The sequence below is a fragment of the Nelusetta ayraudi genome, unplaced genomic scaffold, assembly GCF_046127955.1.
Source record: "Nelusetta ayraudi isolate G7.1 ecotype Tasmania unplaced genomic scaffold, CSIRO-AGI_Nayr_v1 ptg000018l, whole genome shotgun sequence".
In the NCBI taxonomy this organism is placed as follows: Eukaryota; Metazoa; Chordata; class Actinopteri; order Tetraodontiformes; family Monacanthidae; genus Nelusetta; species Nelusetta ayraudi.
The window spans coordinates 313,450-328,996 of record NW_027466068.1 but is presented as its reverse complement, the minus strand read 5'-3'; the positions used below and the strand labels follow the sequence as shown (position 1 = coordinate 328,996).

The 15,547-nt window shown below is 50.5% G+C and overlaps 2 protein-coding genes across 6 annotated transcripts; one reads left to right on the top strand and one right to left on the bottom strand.

Annotated features, from left to right (window-relative positions):
• Window positions 1-246: 246 nt before the first annotated feature.
• Window positions 247-12,910, top strand: brd3b (bromodomain containing 3b). 5 transcript variants are annotated; one of them, XM_076025476.1, is made up of 12 exons: window positions 247-383; window positions 2,798-3,145; window positions 3,579-3,690; window positions 3,789-3,926; window positions 4,048-4,195; window positions 4,773-4,942; window positions 5,025-5,450; window positions 5,624-5,752; window positions 5,866-6,072; window positions 9,161-9,393; window positions 9,821-10,119; window positions 10,384-12,910. In XM_076025476.1, exons 2-12 carry the CDS (start codon window positions 3,054-3,056, stop codon window positions 10,500-10,502), a joined length of 2,073 nt encoding a protein of 690 aa, XP_075881591.1. In that variant the 5' UTR covers window positions 247-383; window positions 2,798-3,053; the 3' UTR covers window positions 10,503-12,910. The 5 variants fall into 5 exon arrangements, with proteins under 5 accessions (XP_075881591.1, XP_075881593.1, XP_075881592.1 ...); XM_076025478.1 differs by having other exon boundaries at window positions 5,022-5,450; window positions 5,866-5,940; XM_076025477.1 differs by having other exon boundaries at window positions 5,022-5,450; window positions 5,866-6,048.
• Window positions 12,911-13,303: 393 nt separating this feature from the next.
• brd3os (BRD3 opposite strand) lies at window positions 13,304-14,994 on the bottom strand. The gene has a single exon (XM_076025487.1). The coding sequence runs from the start codon at window positions 14,992-14,994 to the stop codon at window positions 14,665-14,667; it is 330 nt and encodes a 109-aa protein (XP_075881602.1). The 3' UTR covers window positions 13,304-14,664.
• Between the last annotated feature and the right edge of the window lie 553 nt (window positions 14,995-15,547).

Here is a 15,547-nt window from a genome sequence, read left to right as displayed (position 1 = left end):
TGCTCCCGCACCTGCATGTTGGGAAACGTAGTTTACATTAAGGCGCTCTTCTGGTCAACGTAAACCTCGTCGGCCAATCGCAAACGGTCGACTTTCGCTTCAGCCAGTCACCGCGCTTCTTGTACCCCAGCGGCCAATCACGGCGATTCCCAGAAGCCCGCACCAAATCGCAACATTCCAAACACTCGTCCGCCAATCGCAGCGCCTTCCCCGCCGCGCCGGCCAATCGAATCACAACAACATCTCTGATGCTGCTCGCCACCGCGCAAGCGCACACGGCCGACAGCTGATAACTCATCTATTATGCTACTTCGCTAAATAAAAATCTTGCTGAAAAGTGACCGGAGGCCGCCGTTGGACGCACAGGAGGACCCCGAACACAAGTAAAAACGCTTCTCCGGCCGGCTGCGGTGCGGCGACGGGCGAACGGGCGCCGGTGTTTGTCCGAGAGTGTGCATAATGTGTCGGTGTGTCGGAGCCTTGCTCGCTCGCTCGGCGCCTTCAGACAAAGCTCAGCTAACAGGCTAACGGCTTATTAGCTAGCCAAACACCGAGCGGTAACATATGCCCAGATTGGCTCGGTTCGCCTCTCTGTGCGTCCGTTTTACGTGTCGCGAGTAAACGAGTGTCACCTTTATTGCCCCGCGGCAACACGCTCGGAACACACAAACGTGATGGCCAATTAATTCGGCATTTACGTGCGTTTCGGTAAGTAGCCTAGCTCGCTTAGCTTAGCGAGCTAGCATCGTATTTTGCCCTGGCTTGCCCGCCATCTTTTTAAAGCCATATAAATGGGGGGGTGTTTCGTTAGCCGCCTGCAAAACACTCAGCCACCGAGCAGCCTGCTCAGCCAGCGCGGGGTTTTAGCGCTCGTTTAGCGGTAAAGGGGACGCTCGACGCGCCGGACCGCGGATGGTTTCGCCGTGTATGGGATTTCGTGCAGTTTTTGGACGGGCGCCGCGGTGTGCGGTAGCGGTTAGCTCGCCCGTTAGCCGCCGAGCTCCAGGAGCGTGCAAGTCAAAGGGGAAGAGCGTCGGACTTCAACATCTGTTGATCTCCGCTGGATCCCGGTGTGTGTAGTCGGAGTTGTGTGTGTTTTAATGGCTAGTTACTTGACACTGTTGACTTGAGTCCCCTGGACGAACGGTAACCTAAGGCAAATATATTGTACCGAGCGTCCACATTTTGCGTCGGGTGCTGCCGCTGCAGGAGGGGACAGGGGCCAGGGGTCCGTCCATGCTCGGGCTCCTGCAATGATTGACAGAAGTGTTGAGGCGGCACCAGCGAGGCAAACAGAACACAACTCTCGTCCCGGCATCTTTAGGCTGCATGCGTTATTCCTGACAGTTCGGTGGTTTTGGTCCACGGTGTCAGTGTGACGTCAAAGAAATCACTGTTGAAGGCCCGTTGTCGTCGATCCCGTCGGTGAACTCGTTCAAGGAATGTGTCCACTACCAGCGCTCAACCGTCTGCCACTTTCATTTGCCATTCCGTGCAGGAAGAAATAGTCTGTGCACATACATGTTTCAGTTAGTTGAATTTGTCTCACATTGAATACTGAATGTAAGCTGTTTAAAGAGTAAGGGAAAATATGGATTTAAAAGTGCGGTTTGCCTGTGGTTACATCAATTACTTTTGCTTACTAGTTCACCTCACACTTGCGGTTTATAATTACTGTCAAATTCCCTTGAGGTTTTCATTTGTTGTCATGTTCAGACTCGCCTGTTAGAGGTTAGAAATGTTGCTTTGTCTGTAGTTCTTCAGCTTTTGTTAAATGTTGATGAAATGAATGTGATTTTTCAAACTTGAGCTCTGGGATGTGGAGCTGACGGTGGTTGGTTTTTCTCCTGTGACGCCACCCTGTGGCTTTTCAACTCCCGACATCAACTTTCAAACCTTTCGAAGCGGCGCTGGAAAAAATCGTTCTTGTTTGAAAGTTGAGAAAGGAAAGGAAAATTGTGCTTGGTATCAGAAAATATTTGCGTGTCATGTGTTATAGACCAGACAGGGTTGCGTCTTGTCCACTGTGGGTACAACATCAGAAAGTAATGATGGGTCTGGGTTGCCATGGCGATGTAACTCCACGCTAGCACTGCGGAGGTCAGTCGAGACGGACTGTCAGTCTGGCTCGGCGGACACGATGCTGATTGACGGATCAATATGCTTGGCACTCCTCTGGAGGAGGTTGTGTGACTTTAAATGTTAAAGGAAGGATGTTATTTTAGGCTGAAGGCAAAAGACATGCCGTCATCTCACCTGTTCAGCGACCATGTGCTCAGATTTCTGGAGGCCACCTGGTTTATTGAGCGGCTCAACGCCGGAGTTCCGTTGTCGCGCTGCGCCACGAGTGTCGGTTTTTGTGGATGTATTTTTGTGAGAACCAGGCGGAAGTGTTGTGATTTGATTTTATGCGGAGGGATTTTCTCCGTGATTAAAATAAGAAGTGCAAAAGGAGACCTGACCTTTTGGGGGTGAACTCTCCCTTTAAATAAACTCGGGGAAACCTTGTCACTGAGCATTTTGAACCTGCCACTGGGTTTCTCTGGTCATTCTGACCCTCGGTGAGGTCACTGGCCACACCCCCTCTCTGCAGCTGGGTGGAGGAAATGAAGCTGATTTATCTTTGTTGTTTTTTTATTTTTTTTGCTTGTTATTTTGGTCTGTCGTTTCTCACTTGTCCAGATACATTTTTAAAATACAATCGTTTTCATTTGTGATTCCGTTGAATCACCAACAGTCGTTTTTTCTGTTGGCCTGCCGACCCCGACGCTAACTCTGCCTCTCCTCTGTTTCTCAGGCTGTGCGATGGGAGTTTGTCTCCTTGGGGGAAACATCGAGCTGAAGAATCAACACCACTGACATCGGAACACACAGACCCAGACTGACGCACCTGTGTGCACCTATACACACACACACCCACACACTCGCACCCACGCGCCCTCAGACGGCAGGGGGAGTTTTTTTTTTTTTTTTTGGTTGGTTTTTGTTTTTTTCCCACCCTCTGGTCCGACGCCGCCTTCCCACAGTGCATTGCTTCGCCACCGTCGTCCACCATGTCGGACGCCCCCGAGGCTGCACCTCCCAGCCCCCCCACCCTGACCAACCCGGCCCCACCTGAGGTCACCAATCCCACCAAGCCTGGCAGGTGAGACCCTGCCCCTGCCCTTTGATTCACGATATATTTCAAATCAAACGCTCTTTATTGTCCTCGCAACAAGCGGCAACGATGGAATTTGTTTGGGCTTCCCTGCCGTAGTGCAATAAGTTAAACGACAGTCAGATACACAGAAATGTCAGTTAAAAACCTTTTGACACACACATTCACCCCCTAATAATTACACACACACACACACACAAAAATAAAAATAAAAATAAAAATGTATGCTGTTTAGAAACGTACGCTGTCAGAGTACAACAGTATATCACAGGTGTGACCATTTAAGCTAGTTAGGTTAAACAGAAGCCCAGAATAGGTGTTGAAAATAAAGAAGACAATCGTGACTAATTGACTGATCAAAAAAAAAGTAATTTATTAGTTGCAGCCCTAATGTTGCGACTGTGTGTGTGTGTGTATGCAGGAAAACCAACCAGCTGCAGTACATGCAGAACGTGGTGGTGAAGACCCTGTGGAAGCACCAGTTTGCCTGGCCGTTCTACCAGCCCGTCGACGCCATCAAGCTCTGCCTGGCGGTGAGTCGTCACCGCAAAACGCTCTCGGCTCGGCTCGGCTCGGCTCGGCTCCGTGTGTCGGCGCTCTGAGCTGAACTTTGTCGCTCCCGTTGCTGCAGGACTACCACAAGGTGATCAAGAACCCCATGGACATGGGAACCATCAAGAAGCGCCTGGAGAACAACTACTACTGGAGCGCCAGCGAGGCCATGCAGGACTTCAACACCATGTTCACCAACTGTTACATTTACAACAAGGTAAACACACACACGCACACACATCAAATACACGCAGGTACAGACTCTTAATGGTAGTGATACAGGGCCGCCACAAGGTGTCGCTCCTCCCAATCCAATCCAACGTGTCCCTGTCGTGCAGCCCACAGACGACATCGTCCTCATGGCCCAGGCTCTGGAGAAGATCTTCCTGCAGAAAGTGGCCCAGATGCCTCAGGAGGAGGTCGCCCTGCTGCCGCCTGCCCCCAAAGGCAAGAACAAGAGCAAGCTGCCCGCTGCTGCCACCACAGGTACGGTAGAGGAACTGCTGCAGTTTCACTCTCGCGATCCTGCGTGCTCTCCTGATTTCTACATCAAAATAGCAGCTTTCAAATTTCCAAACCCTCCCCAGATGTCCAGAATGAGGCTAATTTAGCCCGCTGTTGACTGCCTCCTAGCGGAATTTACGTTCTGGTGTATTTTCTGCCTGCTTTGCAGGGAGATATAAACAAGGCATTCTTAGAGGGTGGGGCCAACACCTGGCTGGAGAAATACCCTTTGTGACATCACAAGGTGCCAGTGTCCAAAATTGTGTTTTTAGCAAACACTCTGGAGCAGCTAATTAAGTGGGACCATAAACTGTTAACAGATTTGTTGTCGTCGTGTGTGTGCGTGCGCGCGTGTGTGATGATACTGATGGTGATATGCATGTGTGTGATCTCTCTCTCCCCCCTCCTCTCTCTCTCCCCCCTCCCCCTCCCTCTCTCTCTCTCTCTCTCTCTCTCTCTCTCTCTCTCTCTCTCTCTCTCTCTCTTTCTCCCCCCCCTCTCTCTCTCCCTCCCTCCCTCTCTCTCTCTCTCTCTCTCTCCCCCTCTCTCTCCTCCACAGTGAGTCAGCAGGCCGAGTCCTCGGCCGAGTCTCCACCCTCCTACCCATCTCCCTCACCTTCTCAAACGCCCGTCATCTCGACCACGCCCACACCTGTCCAGACCACGCCCCCCGTCTCCGCCACACAGCCCCCGGCGACCCTGATGCCGTCTGCGCTGCCCGTCGTCAAGGTAACGGAGACGCTCGTGCCCCCCCTCCCCCGTCGCCCCTCCGTCCGTCCCTCCGTCTCACTGTCTGTGTCCCCAACAGAAGAAAGGTGTGAAGAGGAAAGCCGACACCACCACACCCACCACGTCGGCCATCTCGGCCGGCCGGGCCGACTCCCCGTCCGCCCAGGACAGCAAGCCGGCCAAGCTGGGCTCGGCCCGCCGCGAGGCCGCCGCCCGGCCCGCCAAGGCCCGGCGGGAGACCAGCGAGGAGGCGGCCGGCGGCGAGCTGGGCGCCGGCGGCATCGGCACCGGCCTGGGCGTCGGTGCCGGCATCGGCGGCGCCGGCGTCCGCAAGGGCGGCAAGCTGGGCGAGCAGATGAAGCACTGCGACGCCATCCTGAAGGAGATGCTGTCCAAGAAGCACGCGGCCTATGCCTGGCCCTTCTACAAGCCCGTCGACGCCGAGGCGCTGGAGCTGCACGACTACCACGACATCATCAAGCACCCCATGGACCTGAGCACCGTGCGGGTGGGTCACCTCTACACACACACACACACACACACACACATGCACCGCATCCTCTTCTTGTGTCTCGAACAATGATACGTGGCTCTGTGAACAGTGTGCATGTTGAATGTTTGGATTGACTCCTCCTCCTCCTCCTCTTCATCCTCCTCCTCCTCTTCCTCCTCCCTGAACAGAAAAAGATGGACAAGAGCGAGTACAACGACCCCCAGAGTTTCGCCACTGATGTCAGGTTAATGTTCTCCAACTGCTACAAGTACAACCCTCCGGATCACGAGGTGGTGGCCATGGCCCGCAAGCTGCAGGTACGTCGCCGCCTCTCCCGGCAGCTTGATGAACGATTCCAGCTGTTCCACAGCAGAGGTCACAACTTTATCTCACTCTCTCTCTCTCTCCCTGCCTGCCCCCCCGCCTGCAGGATGTTTTCGAGATGCGTTTTGCGAAGATCCCCGACGAGGGCCTGGAGGCGTCCGTCCCGTCCACGACGCCGCTGGTCAGTAAAAGCACCGCCTCCTCTGACAGCAGCAACAACTCCTCCTCTGACGAATCGTCTGACTCAGAGGAGGAGCGGGCCACGCGATTGGCTGAGCTTCAGGAGCAGGTTGGTGCAGCCGACCAATCACAGGTCAAGAGTGTCCCCGTCTTCTTCTTTTTTTAACATTTAAATTGATTTATTTCAGTGTTTGGTTCTTTATACGTGACAGACGCGAATGTTTGACAGCTCAGTTTCAGCCCAAATTGAAAAACCCCACCGGCTTTTGTCCTCTGATACGCAGTCACTGGTGGTTCCACCCACTTTCCCCTCTCAGCCATTGGATACCAGACAGGAAGTAGCTTCCAAACGGCTGGCGTGGCGTCGACCACGTGTCCAGAAGACTTTCTGACAGTCTGATGGCACTTTCCCACCAGAACCTGCTGGGCTGGACTGGGTTTGGTGGTGTACCGCTGTAACTGGGTACCACCACCAGTGTGGGTGGAGTCACCATGGCAAGCAACACTTGTTAATACCCCCCGCGTCCCCCCCACTCAGGGCTCATACAGTAGTGGAAAAAAGTATCCGGACACCCTTAAAATTTTAGTCAATCCCAATTATAGTCATTAAATATTTGTCAGAGGATTTTTTTCTTTTTCTTTTTCTTTTGTTGGTTTGCTTTTCAAACGGTTTGGCTGCATCAGAGGTACACAAACACATGGAAAATATTCAGTTGTTTTATTGTTGAACAAGATAAAAAAGTCAATGCTCGTAGGGAGCAGTGCAGCACGTGGATCAACGTCGCTGCACTGCACTCTGATTCTGATTCTCGGTGTAGCGCAGTACAACACCAATGCACCAGGTGTCCAAAAACTTTTTTCCACCACTGTATGCTTTGCTTTTTTTTTTTTTTTTTTTTACATATATATTTGAATTTCATGAGAGCTCAGAATTCTTTGGTGGATACCATTCACTCGTATCCAAACACTGTCGTCCTCGCAGACAAAATGTAGAGGATGAAACTTAACCATCACTCGATGGAGCACAAAGCTGCAACCTGCAGAAAGACGGCAGTGTGTTCGGACAGACGTTCACTCGCTGTCCGTCAATCAGGTCCATGTGACCGAGCAACAACCTCCAACGTGTTCTGAGCGGCCATCGCCTCTGGAACCTGGCAGACTGCTTCGTCCAGCAGCTCTCCGTTCATCATGCCACCTCTTCACAGAGCTTTATTGATATCTGGGAAATGTAACATTCTCAACGCACGCCGTCCCTGTGGCCTTAGTTTGATTGTCGTGAAGGTCGCCGTGCGTCCTCACTCCTCGTCCAATCAGCGGCCTGTTGATTTCTTTTTTTTTTTTTTGGCTTGACTCGGCTCATTTGGAACTAAAACGCCACCTGCCCGTCGAGGCTGATTCACACCAAAAGCGTCTGCGGCGTGGAAATCGCTCCGTGCCCTCTCACGCCAAACGCGTTTGTGAGCGGGGCAGCGTCCGGCGTGGCGGCTTGATGGGTTCACGCCTGGAGGTGGCGCTACAACCCAGGCAGTTTGGCGTCCGTTCAAAGAGAACAACAGCCAAACAAAACTCTTTGGCTATCGCTGTGTGTAAAAAAAAAAAAGAAAAATAATAATAAATTGAACTGACACTGTAAAGCCTCTTCTCTACTAAAATTAGAGCGCTGCCACCTAGGGGTGGGCGATATATCGCCGTTTGCGATGTATCGTCAGACAAATTCACCGCGGTAAGAATCTGTCATCTCGCGGTAAGAACGATAAACTCGTGTTGACGACGTAATTACGTGTGCAACGCACTTTCTGGCTGGCAGCCGGCGGCTCATGTGTTGCACAATAACAAGCACGTGGCTGATAGCGTAGCCGCCGTGCTCAATAGCGTAGCCGCCGTGCTCAATAGCGTCGCCGCCGTGCTGGAGAATCCATCATGAGTTGTGTGCAAAGTGAAAATAAACACAGCGGAAACGAGTTGCAAACATCCTGTTTTACTTTTCATTTGTTTTCTTTTGGGTCGGCGGACCGGCCGGCATGTTGAGGCTGCAAACGCAAAAATGTTAGCGAACTTTTACTGGCACGACTCTGAGTCTATTTTAGCATGGAGCTTTTCAGGCTTTGTGCTCTAAAGTTACTCGAAGCAGACGTTGAACTCTGTTGTTTGTCCACACTGTCTTTTCAAGAGCGATCTTTCCTTCTGTTCTCTGTGGCGCTTGTTGTTAGCGAGCTGCTGCTTCTGTAAACACGGCACGCTTCAGGCGTTCTTCTTCTTTTTCCGCCTTCAAGGAATAAACTTGCAGCGCCACACAAGGCCGGGCATAGGTAATACAGCTTCGTGTAAAAGCGTTATTTTTATTTTTATTTTTATTTTTTTTTTCGAGTGCGGTTTCAAAGAAATCCCAAAACATGGAGTTGAATTGTTTGATATTTATTATCGTCACTTTTATCGTTATCGCGATAGATGCCAGGAATTATTGTGATAAAACTTTTAGCCCTTATTGCCCAACCCTGCTGTCACCATGTTTTTTGAACGCGGGACGTCGCACAGTCGATGAGCATGAGTCCTTTCACCACGGACCAAACCCAGTGGGGTCTCAACCCAGCGGGGTGTCTCAACCCAGCGGGGTCTCAACCCCGCCGGCGAGCTGCACCCCCTCTGCTGTCACCGCTGCGTGTCTGCTGACGTCATCGCGGAGATGAAGGGCAACAGAATTCAGGAGTCCGGCGGTGGCCGGTGTTCTTAGTTGTTGTTGTAGAATCGATGGCGTCGTTCACGCCGGTCTTGAAGCGCCGTGCAGCAGCAGTCGTTCCGGCGCCTGGTCCATTTTGTGCAGAGGGCGGCGAACGGTTATCGAGCGGCGATGGAACGTGATTGAAAACTTTTGCATCAGTGCTTGATATCTACGCCACGACTGGCGCGATGTTATGACTCGGAGCTGCCACTGTGCCGTCGACGCCGTTGGTGTGAATTGGAGGTCGGTCCCTGGTAGCAGCCGGTGGAGGGTCCAGCCCAGCGGGCGCTGGTGGAAACGTGCTAGAACTTGACTTGTAATGACCAAAATACCCAGTTTGAGGTGCCAGCGGCGGACACTCACCACCGGTGCCGCCAGAGCCTCAGTCAAACGGGCGAGCTGTCGCTGTCGCTGTCGCTGTCACACGTAGTTCTGCTGCAGTTGGACTTGTGCCGATTGGCCGGGGCGGACGGGGTGACTGACGGCTGTTGTGCTCCACCAGCTGAAGGCCGTGCACGAGCAGCTGGCCGTCCTGTCCCAGGCGCCCGTCAGCAAGCCAAAGAAGAAGAAGGAGAAGAAGGACAAGGAGAAGAAGAAGGACAAGGACAAGGACAAAGGGAACAAGGGCAAGCTGGAGGAGGAGAAGAAGCCCAAGGCCGCCGCCCAGCAGCCCAAGCCGGCCAATCAGAAGAAGCCGCCAGCCAGGAAAGCCAACAGCACGGTGACGGCCACCAGGTAAACACACACACACACACACACACACACACACCTCATTGTCAATCTGAGGTTAAAGGTGAAATCGCCTCCAAAATAAACATGGAATGTCAGGAAGTGCATTTAGAGCAATGTGGATTGTTTTTTTTTTTCAACTTGCGGGTCCCGGAACTATTTTTGATTGGGTCAAGGCTTCATGGGCAGTTTTCCATTTTAAAACATACATATTTTATAGAGAAAATATTGGGCCTTTATTTTGCAGGATAATTCAATCTAATAATTTCAATCATTCATTCCCTCGCCATGATAGAAAGTGGCTTTTTATTTTTTGTGACACCAATTTGGCTCCCGACTTCATTAAAAGGAAAACATTGTGGGTCCTGATACATAACCAAGAGAAGAAGTGCTCGCTCCGTCTCTCACCACCGTCCGTCCGTCCGTCCTCCAGGCAACCCAAGAAAGGCGGCAAAGCGTCGGGCGGCGGCTCGGCCAACGGCGACGACGGCGAGGAGTCCTCGCTGCCCATGTCGTACGACGAGAAGCGGCAGCTGAGCCTGGACATCAACCGGCTGCCCGGCGAGAAGCTGGGCCGCGTCGTGCACATCATCCAGTCGCGCGAGCCGTCGCTGCGGGACTCCAACCCCGACGAGATCGAGATCGACTTCGAGACCCTCAAACCCTCCACACTCCGCGAGCTGGAGCGCTACGTCAAGTCCTGCCTGCAGAAGAAGCAGCGCAAGCTCATGCGTGAGTGGCCTAGCCTAGCCTATTCTTGCCTAGCTTAGCCTAGCCTTGCCTTGCCTTGCCTTGCCTTGCCTAGCTTAGCCTTGCCTAGCCTTGCCTAGCTTAGCCTTGCCTAGCCTTGCCTAGCCTAGCCTTGCCTAGCCTAGCTTAGCCTAGTCTAGCCTATCTAACCTAGCCTGGCCTTGCCTAGGCTAGCCTAGCCTAGCCTAGCCTAGCCTAGCGGTCATGGAGTAACCAGTCTGTCTCTTTCTCTCTCTCTCCCTGCAGAGAAGGCAGCCGGGGGAGGAGCCTCGGGGGGCGGGGCTAGTCGTTTGAGTGGCAGCTCCTCTTCCTCCTCCGACGACAGCTCCTCGACAGGAACCTCCTCTTCCTCCGACACAGACTGAACACACACACACAAAACAGATGATACACACACAAACACACACACACACAACAGATAATACACACATACACACAGATTACTTAACATACAGACGAATGCGAAACATACAAAGGTTTATCCATTCAACACACACACACACACACACACACACACACACACACAGGAACTCTGTGCTGCAGACAAACAAAAATAGACCAACACACATCCATGAAAACTTCCATCCTGAACACACACACAAGACAGAGATACACACTCTGAACTTTTCACAATACACACACATATACATGCGCGCGCGCACACACACACACACACACCTACACACACACCTACAAAGATCTATAAATCACACACACACGCCCAGACTTGGAGACTGTATGTAAATAGGCTGACCTGTTCTTTTTTTTTTTTTTTTTTTAGCTGTTAGTGTTGTCTTTTTTTTTCTTTTTTTTTACCTTTTCTTTTCTGGAGGAATGCAAAACAGAAGAAGAGGAGAAGGAAACTTTCAGGAAGAGAGGGAGACGTGGTACAGAGTAGTCTAGTTTCTTCTATTTCTCCTTCCATTTCTTCTTCTTCTTCTTCTCATTGGACGGCCGGCTGTGACCCCTCCCCCTGCCATCCCCCCCACCCCCCACCCCCCAATGACATCTCAAAACATTCCAGAAGCTTCTGTTCTGTGCAGCGTGATGGGAGGAGAGGAGGAGGAGGAGGAGGAGGAGGAGGAGGCGGAGGAGGAGGAGGAGATGACGACGACCTCGGAGGGGCTTTTTCTTTTTTTCTTTTTTTCCCCCCATCCAACCAATTGGATCAGTTGGGTTTTCTTTCTTTTTTTTTTCGCTCCACCGGCTCCTTCTGTTCCCTCACTTCCGGACCCGGAATGTGGCTCCATCGTCGCAGCTTCCGGCTGTTTCCCCGTCAGCCGGCGCTGCAGGTACGACAGGACGCATCAGGAGCAGCGCGCAGGGACTCTGTCTCCCCCTGCTGGTTAGAATAAGCAACCCGGAAATCTGCAGGTGTTTGTCTGATGAAATGATCTGCAGTGCTTCCTCTGCAGACCCCCCCTCCCCGCCAACCCACTGCCCCCCCCCACCCCCCCCCCCCCCAAAAAAAAAAAAAACCGCCTCTGAGAGGAAATTCTGCCCCCTGCTGAAAGTAAACTACATCCTGTTTGCAAGGATCACAAGGAGGGCAGAGGTCACCGGACTCTGAGCTCTGCTGTCACCCCCCTCCCGCCAGCAGAGAGAGAGCTCATCCAACTTTTTTTTTTTCAACACTACATTTCCTTTATTTCGTTTTTCTTTTTCATTTGAACTTTTTTTCAGGTTTCGTGCTGAACTCGTTTTGTGTCTTATAAGGTTTTCTATATTAAAAATGTCTTTGTTCCCCCCACCCCCCCGCCCAACCCCTCCACCCCCATAAGAAAATTAAACCGTACTGTTACAGCTCGCCCTGCCCCTGCCCCGCCCCTCACCACCACCCCCACCAATGAGAAGGCGTCACATGTTCAAGCGTCTTCTTGACGACAAGCGAGTGACGCGCTACCAGCGTCGGCTAAAAAAAAAAAGAGAGAGAGAGAGAGAGAGAGATGATCCTGGACACAAAAAAAAGAAAATGTATTCACGAACACTGTAAAAGGAAATCGCCTGTTTATATTTTTATCATTTATTTTTTATCGGTTTTTACTCTTGGAAATGTGTTTGGTGAAAACAGACTCTCAGACTATAATCTTTTTTTTCCCTCCCTCCTCAGTGCAGACAAGGAAATTGACTTTGTTTTGAATCATAAGGGAAAACATTAAACCCATCGGATCATTTACAATCTCCGGCTCGTGATGACATCATCTCAAATGAATTAACCTTTTTTTTTTTTTTTTCTGTTTTTGTTTGAATTTTGCAGCTTTCAGTGTCTTCACAGCCGCTCCATGTTTTTTATTTTTGTCGTGTTTTTTATTCATGTTCAACTTCTGGTCGACCGTCAAATTTAATCAGCGCAAACTGAATCTTTTTTTTTTATTATTATTTTTCGGAGTCGCTTTTAATTGTGCAGTTGGACACAACTTCCTGATTATGACATCACAACCTCATTCTCTCACCCGATTGGCTCGTGGCAGTCGGCTTTTTCTTTGAGCTTCTTGGGAGGATTTCTTTTTGGGGGGGTCGGCGGGGTTTGTCCAGGAAAGTGGTTCCTCTTGTTTCTACAGCTTCTGATCAGCAGGGGTCACTAGATCTGCTGCCCTCCAGCCCGCCATACATGAATAAAGCTTTTGAAAGGAGGAGGTGGAGGAGGAGCGCTGTTTTCTCATTATGGTGATGTCATTTGGAGCCAGACTCTGTCACTCTCAAGTCTTTTTGTCCATTTGTACTGAATCTGACAACCATTAAAAACCAGTTTGAAGAGATGATGGACTGTTAAGCACTTGATGTCTTGCAAGTTTGTAAGTGGATTGGTCACCCGAACTGCCACCAGGGGGCAGTGCGGGTGTTTTAGCCTGAGTAGGACCGAGTGATTCAAGTGAGTCGGTCACTTGAGGCGTTGGGAGGCGCGAGGGGTTCGGTGTGGAGGAAAGTCATGGCGCTGTGCTCTGATTGGTCGGTTCAGAGGATGAGGAGGAGGATGATAGTTGTTTTGGGCTTAAGAGGCGCACCACAATCAAATCAGCGGTGGCCGTGAGCTGTGATTGGCTGCCTGGTGCTGGTGTCACTCAGATGAATCGTGACGTCACCCTTTCATCTTCCTGGAAACCAGAAGCTCCGGATTATTATTTTTTTTTAAAACTTGTCATTTTTTTTTGGGGTGCGGGGGGGGTTCATAACGTGATGAACTTTATTCGAACCCTCAAATTTGGTCAAGAGGAACTGATTGGTTGGTTAATTCCTGGTTAAATCTCATTTTTTTCAATCCGAATCTGTTGGAAACTCAAGGAAAGAAAATCCTGTTTGTTTTTTTTTTTGTTTTTTTTAACAAACTATATCATCATTGTTCGTGGAAAAAGTTGGAGCTCTGTTCTGCGAAGAAGAAAGAAAAAAAAAAAAGACCTGTCTGTCAAAATAAAACCAAACCCAGCCTCGCGATCTTGGACTTTTATTTTGACAGACTGCTGGACAGTCGGACGGCCGTCACCACTGTAACCCTCCTCCGTTTGTTTTCTTCTTCTCCTCCTTCTCTTTCTTCTTTAGTTGATGGTCGAGCTTTGACGCCAATAGTTAATTTTTTGTATTTTAATAAGAAAAAGGAAAAAAGTGATTTTATGTATTTGCATGCACTCCGGCCGTATGTTCTTTCTTCCGTATGTTTGAGCACTGTATAGTAGCTGTATAGTAGCTGTCTGAGGTTTAGATTGAACTCCGCTCGCTAGACAGACAGAGAGACAGACAGAGAGGACGAACTGAGGAAAAAAAACACAAACAAAAAAAACCAACCAACAAGTGAATTATTTGATGTAATTACTGATATGGGATCCTTATTTTCTGAGTTCCTTTGTTTTCATAAATAAACACATAAACTGAGCCGACGACTCGACTGTCATTCACAACAACATCAGCTGGTTGTGCTGCCGGATGTTGGCCCCACCCCCGACGCCTTGCCCACTCCCTGTTTCTCAGCTAGTTTGGTCAGCAAACAAATTGGGCACAAAAACCTTTGGTGCATGTTGTCGCTGCACAGACTGACCCCCTAGTGGAACAAATGCGTTCGTTTTAACACTTTAAACATGTAAACAATTGCTGCCGTTTGGCATATTTTAGCCCTCTGTTTGCAACCTCCTGCTAAAACTGGTCTCGGGGGCGGAGCCAACACCAGGTTGTTCAGAGGAGTCTCTGCTGCTGCTACTGCTGCTTGTAAAGGTCCTTTAACCAGTTTAGAGTGAACACAGAATGAGCAAAGTGGGGGAAAATAGCTTGAATTTCTTTATTTTTTTAAGAAAGCTCCAGTATTGAAATGGGGAAATGTTGCACTTCCTGCTGATGGGAACTGAAGGGATGTCATTTTCCCAGTGTGACTACACTGTGACTGTAAAAAGGTGAATGAAAAATACAAAGTGGCTGGTGGTCTTTCTGGTGTCCTCTTTAGGAATACTGCAGGAAACAAAATCCAAACACTTGGTTGAGTTCTCACTAACTTCCTGTCACATGGTGTTAATTAATCCCACAGCACAGCAGCGTCCTGGACTACATCAGTCTGCAGATCCTGGACTGCCCCTCCCCCTCCTGGCGGCGCCGCTGGTCCCGGACCACCACGGCCTGGTTCCCGAAGCTGCTGTACCAGGCCGACTGGCTGCGGCTCAGGTAGGAGGAGGGCGGAGCTGCCTCCAGCTCCTGTTGCTGCTGCTGCCAGACCAGCAGGGACGTGTCCCGGTACCGCAGCCGGGCAAACGCCTCAGACAAGGCCTTCTCAGCCAGAGGGGGCCGGCCTGGACCAGGACCAGGGCTGGTACCAGTACTGGGCGTGGCCTCTACAGCAGGAGGGTTGCAGTCCGACATGTCTGAGGTGTCCGACATCCAGGAAGTGGCACCGCGACAGAAGAGCTGTCCAGAGGCGGCCTAGTCCCGCCCACCGATGACATCATCAGGATCCAGACCGTCCAGATCTCAGTCATGTCCAGAAGGAGGTCTGACGGCTGGGAAAGCACAACAGAATCAGGTCAGAGAAAAACCTCCAGTCCAGAAACCAGAACCCAAAAGCCTGGTAGAAAAAACAGAAACTTAACCTTGAAGTTGTTTTTTTCATTGCTAGATAGTAAAGAAAGTGGCTTCATGTCCTTCACATCGGTAAAGATTTAGTACAGGCATGGGAAAACTACGGCCCGGGGGCCATGTGCGGCCCGCCGAACTTGAAGAAATCGTATTAGGTAAGTAATAAAATAGCGTTTTTTTCATCCATATTCGCAGTGTTTTTAGAGTCATTTCAATAAAGAACTACATACCGTGGGGCTTCAAATACACATTCTGTTGTACCGCCTTTGTTTCAATAGACATTAAAGCACCAAATCCCACAATATATATTTTCTCCTATGAGGTGGCTCACCACATAATCCATCCATCTGCTCCTGTT

Coding starts and splice junctions, on each gene's coding strand:
- brd3os (XM_076025487.1), bottom strand. CDS start 14,994: ATGTCGGACACCTCAGACATGTCGGACTGCAACCCTCCTGCTGTAGAG.
- brd3b (XM_076025474.1), top strand. CDS start 3,054: ATGTCGGACGCCCCCGAGGCTGCACCTCCCAGCCCCCCCACCCTGACC. Junction 3,691..3,788: donor CCATCAAGCTCTGCCTGGCG/GTGAGTCGTCAC, acceptor CCGTTGCTGCAG/GACTACCACAAGGTGATCAA. Junction 5,753..5,865: donor CCATGGCCCGCAAGCTGCAG/GTACGTCGCCGC, acceptor CCCCGCCTGCAG/GATGTTTTCGAGATGCGTTT.